This window comes from Peromyscus eremicus, chromosome 8a (genome assembly GCF_949786415.1).
Source record: "Peromyscus eremicus chromosome 8a, PerEre_H2_v1, whole genome shotgun sequence".
Classification (NCBI taxonomy): domain Eukaryota; kingdom Metazoa; phylum Chordata; class Mammalia; order Rodentia; family Cricetidae; genus Peromyscus; species Peromyscus eremicus.
Genome location: NC_081423.1, coordinates 81,125,276 through 81,139,356, shown reverse-complemented (window position 1 = coordinate 81,139,356; position 14,081 = coordinate 81,125,276). Strand labels below are relative to the sequence as shown.

Here is a 14,081-nt window from a genome sequence, read left to right as displayed (position 1 = left end):
GAGCATGGGATGAGAGGGACGAAGAAATCCAAGCAATGAGTCTTAGTTTCAGTCAGTCCAGTTTTAGTCAGTGCACTTGGGATTGAAGAGAACTAAAATTTGAGAGAGGGTACCTAGTCCTCACGGTTGGCTTAAAGCCATGGCTGAGGCAAAGCCCTCCTTACTGTGGTAGGTTCTTGTTTGTCTGTTTTCATGTGTCCTACGTCCAGATCCTCTTGGCTCTGCTGTTGCCTCGGAGAACCATGCAGTGGTTTTGACTATAGGTTTTCAGAGCACCTCCAGACCCTCTGCAGATGTGGACTTTGGGAGGTCTAGGTTCTCCCTTCTCTGGCCATCGCATCTTCCGGGCACTAGGATGGGGACTTAGCAGAGTCAGCTCTTTCTGTTCGTTAGTAAAGCTTGTCCTTTGACAGTTTCTTATTCATATATGTACCTGGCTACTCTCCCCCTCCCTCTCTCTTATCCTCCCTCCTCCCCCTTACAGACCCCCTTCCCATATTCATTAGTTTGGTTAGTTTAACATCCCATAGAGTTCATCTGAGACTGTCTGTGTGACCCTAAGCTTGGAACTAACTGTAGAGCCCAGTGGGCTCACCAGGGGGTATCAGCCGGGCAGAGCTGCTCTGGATTTTAGCTGAACAGCAGCTTCAGGGCCCAGGATAAGTGAGGGCTTTCTTTTTTCCTTTTTCTTTTTCTTTTTCTTTTTGGTATATGGTAACATAGAACCATCAGGAGAACACTTACTTGTGTTTCTTAGCTGTTTAGGTGAATCACAGAATGCTTTCTGGGCCTCTGTTTACTCATTCATGAATGAGAAAGCTGAATAGATGATGAACTGACCAGAAGGCCCCTCCCATCTACGGGAGATGAATTAGAAATGTCAGGCAGAACCAGCGTGTGTTTAGCACAGCCTGACTGTGTAAACCTCTTCTCAAGGCTCTAAAGATAGAGTATTTGTGCCGTACACCAGTGTCGAGTTTTGAGATGGGTTGTTTGTTTGTTTGGAGGACGGCTCCCAGGGGCCTCAATGTTGTGAAGTAAATGTTCTAGTAGGGAGTGGCATTCCCAGTCCTTAAAGGCTTGTGCTGGTTGGGTTGAGTTCTGTTTTACATTTTATTTTTCTTGAGGAAAAAAAAATTATTAAAGCTCAGACTCTAAAGAAAATAGTTACAGTTTTTCACATCCATATGTTTACTTAGGATAGCCTGTCCAGCCTGCTCATTGATCTTGTGTCCATTCCTTCATCATTCAAATAGTAACCTGGGGTGGGGCATCACTTATGCCTGCAACCTTTGGAGGTCAAGGACAGCCTACATGAGATCCTGCCTCAGAAAGCAAAGAAATGACGCTTCTCGGCCTTTTGTCTAAGATCAAGTGTAGCATCTGTTCTTATCAGTTTAATATCTGATACGTCCTCTATCCGAGGACAATATATTAAATGGATTTTTGGAACTAGGAGTTGGAATAGGAGCTTGCTCTGCGCATTCCACCCATTGATCTGGTATTGCTGTACCTCCAGGAACGGTGCAGGGAAGAAAATAAAGAGAGAACTTTCTTATCAGACACCCAGCACTCTTGTTCTGGGGCACGCTCCTAATCTTCTAGCATCAACTCCTATCCTAAACCTTTCTTAGGAAATTTTGTAAGACCCCCTGGAATCAGACAGATCTCTGTGAGTTCCAGGCCAACCTGTTCTGCACAAAGAGTTCTGGGCCAAGTAGAGCTTAATAGTGAGACCCTTTCTTGGAGAGGGAGGCGGAGCTGGACAAGCGTGAGGACCCATTCATCATTCACCCCGCTTCCCAGAACCCACATAAAAGCTTTTGTAATACCATCAGGAGACAGGCAGGGCTAGTTGACCAGCCTGTGGAGCCAAACAGGAAGCTCTAGGTTCACAGAGAGACTCTGTCTCAAACAATAAGAGGGAAAATGACTGAGGAAGACACCCAAGGTGGACATCAGGCCTCACTTGCATATGGGTACACACACACACACACACACACACCAAAAACAGAAAGAAAAGTCATTTAGAAGGGAAACTCCTTGGATCATTTAGCTGAGCCGGCCTTCGTGCTAGACGGCAGTAGCGTCAGGGGAAGGAAAACAGGGCACCCCTGTGGCATGGCATCACATGGGATGCAGCACCCTAAGCCCAGGCTAGCGTCCGCTCCTCTCTTCTCTCTCCTCCCTCTCCTCTCCAAGGCACCATTTTCTAAAAAGCTCCTGCCGCCAGGGAAATGGCACTGAGTGGGCTGTGACGAATGAGTCACTCCCTCTAATCCTTGCTAAGAGTGAACACACAGCTCTCACACCAGCCCTTGCTGCCCTAGCCTCTTGAACTGTAAGGGCAAAGGGCAAACAGAACCCTCGGGTTAGCTGCCCCCTCCCCTGGCAGGGGGCAGCAGGGCTCATCTACATCAAGATGGTTTCTTTCCAAACAACAAGACGGACTTGCTTCTAGCATCCTAACCTAAATCTTGTCCTGTCATAAATAATGTTCGGCCATCCTCTGGGTCAGGCTAGCCTCAAACAGTTGGCCCAAAATAGAAGGAGGAAAAATGCAACTTGTTTCTGAGTCTTATTTTTTCCTGGTTTTCATTTTTCTTGGGAATGGGACTCACCACATCTCCTTTTGAAAAAAAAAAAAAAATGCATGTGTTACTTTTTTAATGAAAGTTCCCCTGTTGAAAAGAACATGAAGGAAAAAAAAAAAGACTTTTTGTGTCACTGGTGGTAAAAACATGTGAGTGAGGTTTTGACGCTTCTGCAAGCACCATCAGCTTTCTCTGTGAGGGGAGGGAAGGAAAAGTCACCTACTTTGGTTAACAGAGCAGCAGGAAGCACTTTTAACACCCGGTAAAGAGTAGCAGGCGTCTTTCCTGCTAAGGCTTCCCAAAGTCTCGGTGCCCCTGCTTCCATACGCACAACGGTGTTGACACATTTTTAAGGATGTTGGGAGCCTATAAAGAAGCCCTTTGACTCAGGAAGGAGAGAAAACCAAGGCACTGGGAAGACACAGCTAGACAGAGCAGGACCAAACCCTGGTCTGCGTGCTGCTGCAGTCTGCTGCAGCCCTCCTTCCCCAGGAAGTCACTAGAGCAGCTCATGGTGCCTGTGCTGAGGGAGCTCTGGGTAGCCAGAAGTCTGGTCCCTGAGAGCTGGTGGCAGGGAAGCCCTGAAGACGGTTGTTGTATGTCCAGAGTATGTCTCCTTGAGCAAAGAGCTGTCTTGGCCTGTAATTCCTGTAATTCCTTGGATGACATCCAAGCAGCACACACATGGGCAGCATGTCGCAGACGGCAAAGACCTCTGCAGCAACACAATGTGGTCTCCAGCTCAGGCTTCCTCCCTGTCACCTCAGAGTGTTTACTCTCTCCCGTTCCGGCTGCCGTCTGACCATCTCCTGAAGGGAATGTTAGTCATTCCAGTTTCCCTCAGGTTGAGATCAGAAACACCGCAAACACTGGGCACCCCACTTTCCTTGCTTATCTGCCTGCCTTCCTTCCTTTCTTCCTTCCTTCCTTTCTTCCTTCCTTCCTTCCTTCCTGTCCTTCCTTCCTTCCTTCTGTGCTTACAGTAAAGTGAGTAAAAATACTTGTGGAATATAATAGGAGGCAGCAAGAAACACTTAAAGTCGGATGATGGTGGTACACGCCTTTAATCCCAGCACTTAGAAGGCAAGAGGCAGATGAATCTCTGTGAGTTCAAGACTAGCCTGGTCTACAAAGCGAGTTCCAGGACATCCAGGACTGTTACACAGAGAAACCCTGTGTAAAAACAAAAACAAAAACAAAAAAAAAAAGAAAGAAAGAAAGAAAGAAAGAAAGAAAGAAAGAAAGAAAGAAAGAAAAGAAACATACTTAAGTGATCTGAGAAACTTCAAGACTCAAAATCCATGTATTTGCTGGGCGGTGGCGGCACACACCTTTAATCCCAGCACTCGGGAGGCAGAGACAGGCGAATCTCTGTGAGTTCCAGGCCAGCCTGGTCTACAGAGAGAGTTCCAGGACAGGCTCCAAAGCTACACAGAGAAACCCTGTCTCAAATCCATGTATTTCCATTACCCAGCATTGACTGTAATACTGGGTTTGTATTGTTTTTTCTGGAGGTCAAATCATTTTTGCCTTCTTCTTTAGATGATAAAACCCCTTTAAGTTGTTCCCAGTAGAGTGAGATCCAAGGCACTTGCCTCTCCTGCTCTAACAGTGCAGCGCACTAAGCCTCACCTAAGCCTCCGTGAGCTGTGTCTTCTCCACACTTCTTTGGGCTCTTTCCCCACTTCTGTACAGCTCTTCCCAGGTTCTGGGTCTGGATGCCCTCCCTCCCACATCCCTGTCCCCGGTCCTCCCTGTGCCCGTTCCCACTCTGCACTTCAAACCTGTGCAGTACTCTGCCTCTCGCTGTGGCTGTGACTGCGACTGCCTCCCCCTCCCCTCCCACCCCCACCCCCGATTCCAAAGACCCTGGAAGAAGAGCTGCATGTGTACCCATGCTGTATGTATGTCACACACCTCTAAAGTGTCTCACAGTTTCCTCTCCCACTCTCTCTTCTACGACAAGCTTGGTTCCCCCATGAAGTCAGTGAGGAGGATGCTGTCTCGTAGTGAAGGGATACAAACGCTGCATCTTGTCTGTGGGACTGCCGTGACGTCTGCATTTCTCAGGGCATCAGTAACAACATTAGGCCATCACTTCATGAGTGCTTGTGTGTGTCGGGTGCTCTGTGAAGCACGCACGGTGCAGACGTCTCAACTCTGCATTGTAGATGCTTCTCAAATGCATATGCCGATGATTGCAAGAAGAAAGGATAAAATGCCACAGTGGCCCCTGAATGCCCTCTGCCATGGCTAGGGTACCTATCCCAGCAGGGTATCTGAAGTCGCTGCCTGTGGGGGGCTGAGCCACCATGGGCAAGAAAGCCTCTAGCGTGTGCTGAGACTTGCCTCTTGGAGTGGCCCTGGTTCTCCATTCACCATGGACAGCCTTGGAAAAGTGAAGCCACTTGTTTGGGCCTCATCCATCAGAGATGACAGTCCACCTTAAAAGCTATCAACCTTGAAGGGCTGATAAAGTGCGGCAGTGAACTAAGTCTCTAACACAACACCCGGTACCAGTACCGTAGGACCTCAGTAAAAGCCGCTTTATCATTAGGATCTTATACAAGGCGCTGTGGGAAGTGTAAGGACCAGAAATGAATGGATTCTATAGTGGATCTTGACCCTAGACCCTGAGGACAGAGTTCTAAGTCTGCATGCCCAGTCTGTGATTCTAGGCTTCCAAGTTGGCAGTCAAAACCAACAACCACACCCCGCCCCCCATCCATCAGTGCGGGTGGGCAGTTGTTCATTGAGAATTACCAAAATACAGGTCGAGCACCTTTAAGAAGGTTCCTAAGGAAGGAGTGGCCCAACCAGGCAGGCTCGGCTTCTGATTTAGGCCACACTGATGCCATCTGTGTTTTCGTCAGAAGAAAACCTCTATTCTGCCTGAATCTGGCATCATGAATCACTCAAAGGTGTGGTTCGAGCTGACTAGATCTGGACCCGAGACTCTGAGCTGCCTTGGAAGCAGTTATATTCTTGTGGTTTGACTAACCTTTTTTATGAGTGTGTTACTAGAGAAACGTGAGCTATTGGCTTTTCAATTACTGTAGCCTCCCCTTCTGAGTTTCATACACACTGAGTCATCGGGTCTACAGGTGACTGATAATCATCGGCAGCCATCAGGTTACGGTAACTGGGAGATGAGGGGATCTGATCAGGGTGAGCTGTGTGCGCAGGAAGATCTGAGGCGCTCTCCTCTCCTCCTTGAACAATGGTCTGCGCTAACCACACAGCTCAGTCACCTGTTTCCATTCTTCCAGTGGTCCCCCCATCCCCCTGGCCGCTTTGCACTCATGCATCCCACCTGTTTGCTGAGAGGTGCTGCGGGTGGTGTGGAGTGTGAATTCACAAGCTTGGGTAAGGAAAGCACACTCCTGGGGGAAAGGAGAAACAGAAAGAGGTGGTGATAGGCCTCCCCAGCCCTGGAAACTTCCCAGAGCCTCTCTGTCACAGGAAAAGAGAAAGAGATTGGACATCTCCTGGTATGTAGGACGTTTGGCAGGGCCAGCCACACTGAGAAACCGTGGATGACCTTGACAAGTCTAAGGAACGAGATTTCATTCATCTTGCTTGTTTCCAGGGGAATGGGTGTGTGTGAGAACTCAGTGTCGCCCGCTCTTCATGTCACTGCTACAGTCAGCTGTCATCCAGGGAGCTGGAAATGACATCGCCGCCATTGGTTGCTTTGGCAAACGCATCCATTTCTGTTGCTTCCTAGTGAGGGGCCAAGTTAGGGCATTTTTCTTTTCTTTGTTTTCTTTTTTCTCTTAGATATTAGTTTAGAAAGCAACATGTCTGTAAGGTAATGGGGATGCAAGGTAAATGCATCTGATGGACCGGCTCTCCTGGCTGGCCTTTCTGCCTCCAGCCTGTGTCTGGCACATCTTCCACGTCGCTGTGACATTCACCACGGCCTCTTTTACTCAGAGGCATTTGGCATTTACTGGGTGGTTGGCCGTTCAGAATGTCTATCATTTGGCCTACTGTGGGTTTTCAAGGGTAGTCTGTTTGATTGTGATACTCGGATTGGACCCAGGCCTCACACATGCTAGACAAGCACCCAACCACTGAGCTCTGTCCCCAGACCTGTGACTTCTGGCAACAAAGATTCACAAAGTTGCCCAGGCTGACCTTGAACTTCCTCTGTAGCCCAAGCAGGTCTTCAACCTGATCCTCCTCCCTCGGCCTCAGGGGTAGCTGAGATCATAGGCCTGGCTCTTTCTTTTTGCGCCCCACCCCACCCCCGCAGATCTTTCTTTTCCACCATATGGGATACAACCTGCCTGGAAGCGCACAGGACATTTGTAAACTTTGATCCGCGTGAAGGAGAGCCAGGGCCGGTGAGATGGCTCAGCAGATGAGGGTGGTTGGTATCAAGCTTGGCAACCCGAGTTCAAAACTGAGGTCCTGGGGGCTAGAGAGATGGGCTCAGAGGTTAAGAACACTGGCTGCTCTTCCAGAGGACCCGAGTTCAGTTCCCAGCAACCACATGGCAGCTCACAGCTGTCTGTAATTCCACACCCTCATACAGACATACGTTAAATAAATAAATCATATATATATATATATATATATATATATATATATATATATATATATATATATATAAAACCCTGAGGTCCCACGTGGCAGAATGAGAGAACCGACATCTATAAGTTGTCCTTTGACATTAACAAGCGTGCCGTGGCACACATATGTACCCCTATACACAAAGCAACTAAATAATGTTAGGGAGGGAGGAAGGAGGGAAGGAAGGAAGGAAGAGAATACCAGCGTGTGCCAGGTGCTGTGTGTGTCTGGCGCCGTCCTGAGTGCTTCCCAGTGACCCTGTGAGGAGTTATCATGCTCATTTCAGGCAGGGTCACACAAGCTGACGGAACCAGAGTTAAACCAGTCCAAACTAGCCCATGTGACTAAAGCCGGTCTCAACCACCGAAGCTACCCCAGGGTATGGCCATTACAGTGTGAGGCTGTGTGAAGTCTGAGAAGCCCCTTACCCATCATTCTCTTCCTGCCCACGTCCTCTCAGCCTTCATCCTCTCTCCTCCCTCAGACAGAACAATCCAGATCCTGCCAGTTCATCAAGACCCTCCTCAAAAGTTAGATTTTTCCAAGAATTCATTTCTTCCCCAGAGTACTTCTGTAATAGTTGCATTCCCTTAATGTTGAAATATACAGTTGATACCAAAAGGACTCATTTTGCCTATATGAGATCTTATAATGCCCCCCCCCGTTTTAAATTTTTTTTTCATATCCCAACTGCAGTTTCCCCTCCTTCCTGTCCTCCCAGTCTGTCTTCCCCACCTCCCCCCACATCCACTCCTCCTCCGTTTCCCTTCAGAAAAGGGCAGGTCTCCATGTATGTTATCCAGCCACGGCATATCAAGTTGCAGTAAGACTAGGCACCTCCTCTCCTATAAAGACTGGACATGGTAGGAAAAACCGGATAGAAGGAAAGAGCCCCAAACGCAGGCAACAGTGCCTCCCTCACCACCACCACCCTTTTTAAACAGAATATGAGGTCCTCCCCCGGTTCAAACCTCAAATGGGGCACTTAGAGTAAAATCACATATCTCCATAGCTGAGCAGCACTTCCATGACATCCACACCATAGTTTAGCTCCAGTTTTGTGCCTAAACATCTTGTTTCTGCCTTGCTGGAGTGGAGACCGCTTGAGAATAGACCCCAAGTCCCCAGGTCCCTGTGTTTTCTTACGGTGTTGTTAGGGTTAGGGTTAGGGTTTTTTCTTTTTTAAAGATTTATTTATTATGTATACAGAAGAAGGCACCAGATCTCATTACAGATGGTTGTGAGCCACCATGTGGGTGCTGGGAATTGAACTCAGGACCTCTGGAAGAGCAGTCGGTGCTCCTAACCTCTGAGCCATCTCTCCAGCTCACCGTTTTCTTTCTTTTATTTCTGAACCCTTTTCTGTGAGGCAGTGACAATTCTGGAACTCTGGGATGCCTAGGGAATGTCCTTCAAAAGAGAAGGACACAGCACAGCAAACCTCTCCAGGATCCAAAGTCAACACAGTGACTTAGGAGCCACACCCAGCACCATCCCATCTCCCACACTCTCTCCTCTCTCGTTGGCCTCAGTGCCACGAAGCCCCCACTGCTGACGGCTCCCTGCCTGCTCCAGGGCCAGAGAGCCTCCTTCTCTTTCCTGACACACAGCACTCGGTGTGCTGCTGGTGATTAACTGTTTTCAGAAGTTCTCAGCAGTTTGACATGGGAAATGGAGAGGACAACCACAAGGAAATCTCTTCAGTTAGGTGTGCAATGGGTCCTAAGGATCCAGATGTATCTAGGATACATCTGCCAAGTGAAAATCAGTTCCAAGTGGAGGCATGGTGGCCGACACTCATCTCCTCATCTCAGCACTTGGGAGGCCGAGGCAAGAAGATAATGAGTTAAAGGCAGACTGGGCTGCATAGAGAGACCCTGTCTTAAAACAATAACAAACAAGCCTCCGCCCACACCCCAAAAGCAACACATATTAAGAAATGGGCAGAAGTTGTTTAAAAAAAAAGAAATCTTTCCTCGGGCCAGGGATGTAACTCGATTGGTGGAGTGCGTGCCTAGAATGCACAAAGCCCAGGGTTCCATACAGGTACATGCCTGTAGTCTCAGCATTTGAGAAGTGGAGGCAAAAGGATCAAGGGTTCCAGGTCATCCTCAGCTATATATTAAGTTCAAGGCTAGCCTGGGATACTTGAAACCCTGTCTGTCTTTAAAAAAGAAAGAAAGAAAGAAAGAAAGAAAGAAAGAAAGAAAGAAAGAAAGAGAGAGAGAGAGAGAGAGACAGAGAGAGAGAGAGAGAGAGAGAGAGAGAGAGACAGAGAGAGAGAGAGAGAGAGAGGGAGGGAGGGAGGGAGGGAAGAAGGAAGGAAGGAAGGAAGAAAATAAATTAGGAGAGAGCCAAGCTGCAAGCTGCTATAGCTAATCACGGAGACCCCTGCTTTTTACAGTACCTAATATTATAGGCTGATTACCACACAGTGAAAGTGTGGAGGCCCCAGACCCCTGCTCAGTGGCAGCCCACCCAGCCCCGCTTGTCCTGATGTCTTTACTTCCTTGCCCCTTCCCCTTTCTCCAGTGGACACACCTCACAACACGGCCTCACTGGATGACGTCTCTCTGCCCCTCTCTTCTATCCACTGACTTAACTTGGACAGTTCAAACATGTGGCTGGCGGATAGCACCCCCTGAGATCATCTCCCTGTGGAATGGAGCGTCCCCACCGTGGCTGGGTGCCAGTGAGCAGCAGCCACAGCTTACCCTTCCTCACTGGGAGGACTCTGGAAAAGAACTTTGCCCACTTTCTGCTTCCTGCTACTTCTTCACTAACTTCTCTTCTCACTTGCTCCAGGTGAGAAGCGTCACTGCTTTGACGTCAACTACAATCCCAGCTACATGTATGAGAAGGAGAGTGAGATGATGCAGACCCGAATGATGGACCAAGCCATCAATAACGCCATCAGCTATCTTGGGGCTGAAGCCCTGCGCCCCTTAGTCCAGACTCCACCTGCTCCCACCTCTGAGATGGTCCCAGTTATCAGCAGCATGTATCCTATAGCACTCACCCGGGCTGATATGCCCAACGGGGCCCCACAGGAGCTGGAAAAGAAAAGGATCCTCCTGCCAGAGAAGAACTTGCCTTCTGAGCGAGGTCTGTCCCCCAATAACAGTGCCCACGACTCCACAGACACCGACAGCAACCATGAGGATCGCCAGAATCATGTCTACCAGCAAAGCCACACGGTCCTTCCCCAGGCCCGCAATGGGATGCCACTTCTGAAGGAGGTCCCGCGCTCATTTGAACTCTTGAAGCCCCCTCCCATCTGCCTGAGAGACTCCATCAAAGTGATAAACAAAGAAGGAGAGGTGATGGATGTGTTCCGGTGTGACCACTGCCATGTCCTCTTCCTAGATTATGTGATGTTTACCATCCACATGGGGTGCCACGGTTTCCGTGACCCTTTTGAGTGTAACATGTGTGGATATCGAAGCCATGATCGCTACGAATTCTCCTCTCACATCGCTAGAGGAGAACACAGGGCCATGTTGAAGTGAGCATCAGTCTCCAAGCTCACAATCTAAGGGTCAACATTGTTTCTTAAAACTGATGATAGCCTTACCCAATAGACTGAACTCACATCCACAGTCCTGCCCAGTTATGTTAGCACTCAGCCGTATTTACAGGAACAGTCAGGGAAACACTGTCTTCATCCAGAAACTGTTTGCAGAGCCATCATGTTACTTTGTGAAACCTTCCTTTCCTGTCAGTTGAATTTGATGGGATTTAAAAGCCAAAGAAGTATCTGGTTCATTATCTTTTGTAGCGAGAGCCAGCCATCCGCTGGAGCTTGTTGCCAACTGGAACAGTCCTGGGTGGGCTGCAGGAGACACTCGCTGGGATACAGCAGCCATATGTGGAAAAGTCTTTTGATCCTATGCCCAGATCCACACAGTGGAAGAGCTGACCAGCTGCCCTTGCCCTTTGGGCACTAGCACAAGGCAGAAGGGTTAGAACCCAATCTCCTCTCCCTTCCCAGTCTAACAGTAAGAAAGAGACAGCCTACAGTAAGTACCCGCGGCCAGTAATGGAAGAGCCTATCTTCCGAGCTTCAGTTCACTTCCTATCCCAAACAGAAGCCATCTGAGGACCCTTCTGCTTTGCCTGCCTGCCATCAGGGGAAACTTGAGGTGATCTGGCCTAAGCCAGCTGTCTGGAAGAAAATTTTACTCCAGAGGAACCAACGCTTTTAAATACAGAGTATCACCGACACCCAGGAGTCATCCACTGAGGGGAGGTGGTGTTTGTGTCTTTGATTGAGACTGGCAGAGCAGGCTGGGGACATAGCTTAGTGGTACAGTGTTTGCCAAGTTCAACCCCCAGCACCAGGGGACAAAAAGGAAAGAAAGAAAAAGGGGAGGGGAGATTGGCAGAGCAGAGTGTGTAGGGCACATGGGTTGGCAGTTCTTGTCACCTTCGTGGAGTACTGGTTGGAAACCCAAAGAACATTTGACAGTGATTTTACACTTGCACATACACAGAGGACCCGGAATGTGCCACTTAGCCTCCCCCGCCACAGGAGTGAGATCCAGGGACGGGAACCACAGATGTTCTGATCAGGATGCTCCGAGGTCAGGTTAGACATGTGTGGCTTTTATTTCATTTTTAAAACGGTCCTCCTGCTGCCTAGATGGGCCTCGAGCTCACTACTAGCTGAGGGTGGCCAGAACTCTGATCCTCCTGCCTCAGCCTACAGAGTGCTGGGGTTCGAGATGTTCACCATCAGGGTTCTGGGTTTTTGCTCTCTGAAATTGGAGCTGCCACAGTCCACTAAGGGTCTTGAAAGTCTGTCTCATTCTGTAGATGGACCAATCAGCTTTGTCACTACACACACAGGCACCAAGACATCAAGAAGACCTGGAATAGAGGTCACAAAATGCATGGGCCAAGCTCCTATCTGCTACTAATTAGTGTGTGCTTTTGTACAAATCATTTAGCTCTAAAAGCTAAATTTCCTCAACCATAAAGTAAGAGTTGGGTTTAGACCTTCTTGATGGTCCCTCCTGGCTCTGATACACGATTATTCAGTAACCACAGGTTATTTTTAAACCTCCTGACGTGTGGGCCTTAGGCAGAAGGGTCCACACATGAAAATGTGTTTCATGTCTCTTTGGTGTGAAAATGTAAGTGCGTTAAGTTTTTCCTTCAGCCACTGAGTCACGAACCTGAGGAGACCCTGAGGAGGAACAAGGAACAGGAAGGTGATTTGGTCTTGCCAAAGTGTGCACACGAATTGGCATCTGCAGCTGCTTGCCAGGCCCTTTTCTTTGTTTCCGTTTTAAGAACCGTGTGAGGGAAAATAAGTTCTGCTTACAGGGACAGCTCATGGCACCTATTTACAAATTAAGAGCTAGCTTTATGAACATTTCTGCCGGAGCCAAGAATCCCGAGTTCCTGGTTGATTAGCATTTTCCTTCTAAAGGGCTTATGGAGTCGGCTCTCACTCAACTCATTTATGCAATGCCAGTAATTAAAACGTTCCACCTCAGACACACAAATGGCTTAGCCTGCTTTGGCATGGTGTCTGTCTCAGGGAAAGCGGGTGGGGCGGGGCATGGAATTCCATGGCAACAGTTCCGTGTGTCTGAGGCTTCAGCTACCAGACTGGGCATCTTTAGCGCACCACCGTTTATCAGCGAAGTTGAATCTGAGCTGTGCCACATTATTTATGACCATCGTGAAAGAGGACCTGCCTATTCTGTGCTTGAGATAGTTCACATCCTGTGGACTCGGGGAGGGGAGACATGATGGTAGGGAGAGAGTGAGCTGGAAAGCAGGGACTAGAAGGGACAGATGCAGAGATGGGCATTTCCTCCAGAGTGCTGTTGAAGTCTGCTACACACACACACACACACACACACACACACACACACACACACACGCACGCACGCGTGCTTTGTCATCTCAAGATGGTGAACTACCATTCTTCTAGCCCAGAAACCTCCACAGATGGGACTCTATCCTGTGACTGTGGACTTGCTGAGTGACTTCCATCCCCTGAGGCTACTTTCTGAATGACGTGTGCACTCCCAGAGCCTTGACCTTCAAAGAATCCTTCTGAGCCCCAGCAGAGGCCCTCAGCTCCAGGCTCCTGCTCTGGCTTGAAGCTCTTGAGGGTAGCAGTTGAGCCTGGTGAGGTGCGGTGGTTAGCACCGACAGTGCATGTGTTCCTTGGGCTACCTGTGGGCCCCCCTTGATGTGGAGGTGGGGGCTGAAGTGAGAAGGGGTAGGGATTTGCATCCTCCACGGGGCTGTGAAGCCCTGAGGAGGATTTAGCTTTCTCACACAGGGGCCCCCGCCATGAGCCCTGTGGGCCTTTCCTTCCTTTCCCACCAGCCCTCTCAGAAGCAAGCTCCAACCACACACCCAAGGGGGCTGCAAAGTGGGGGCCAACCAAACCCACAAGAAGTTCCATTGCAGCCAAGGTGACAGAGTTGGGGTGAGGGTGGAAAGAAGAGCAGACCTAGCCCTCCAAACGCTCCTCGCCATGATCTGAAGTGCTGCACAGAACGTGATAGAAGAATCCTTCCATTCAGCATTCCAGCATTACCACCCATCTTCATACGCCTTAAATCATTGCCCCCAAAGAAACAGCGCCGGGCACTGAGAAGCCGGCTAGCCTCGTCTCTCCTGCTCATTCTCAGCCCTTCCTGACTTTGCTTCTGGATTCACCCAGGACAAAAATTTCTCCCTTTTCTGTGCTCACCACTTTGGGTGGACCATCCACATTCTCAGCGCCCCCTGAAGAAAATGGCCCCAGGTGTCTTCTGCAAAGGGGAACGTTTAAAGCACAAAAATCTCACTTAACTGAAGAATTATGTGACTAACAGATGTCACATTGGCGTAGAAGTTTTCTAAGTAGATACACATCTTTGTTCTCAGCTTCCTTCTCCCCCT

The 14,081-nt window shown here is 49.0% G+C and overlaps 1 protein-coding gene and 1 non-coding gene across 7 annotated transcripts in view; both read left to right on the top strand.

Annotated features, from left to right (window-relative positions):
• Ikzf3 (IKAROS family zinc finger 3) overlaps window positions 1–10,928 on the top strand; it is a 50,826-nt gene extending 39,898 nt beyond the window's left edge. For all 6 annotated transcript variants that reach the window (XM_059271693.1, XM_059271692.1, XM_059271695.1 and 3 more), the window contains one exon: window positions 9,978–10,928. In XM_059271693.1, coding sequence (XP_059127676.1) covers window positions 9,978–10,681 — 704 coding nt within the window. In that variant the 3' untranslated portion in view covers window positions 10,682–10,928. The remainder of the gene's footprint in view (window positions 1–9,977) is intronic.
• On the top strand, window positions 1,345–1,535 carry LOC131918183 (U2 spliceosomal RNA). Its single transcript, XR_009380916.1, has one exon. It is a non-coding gene; the product is annotated as a U2 spliceosomal RNA (small nuclear RNA).
• Window positions 10,929–14,081: the final 3,153 nt, after the last annotated feature.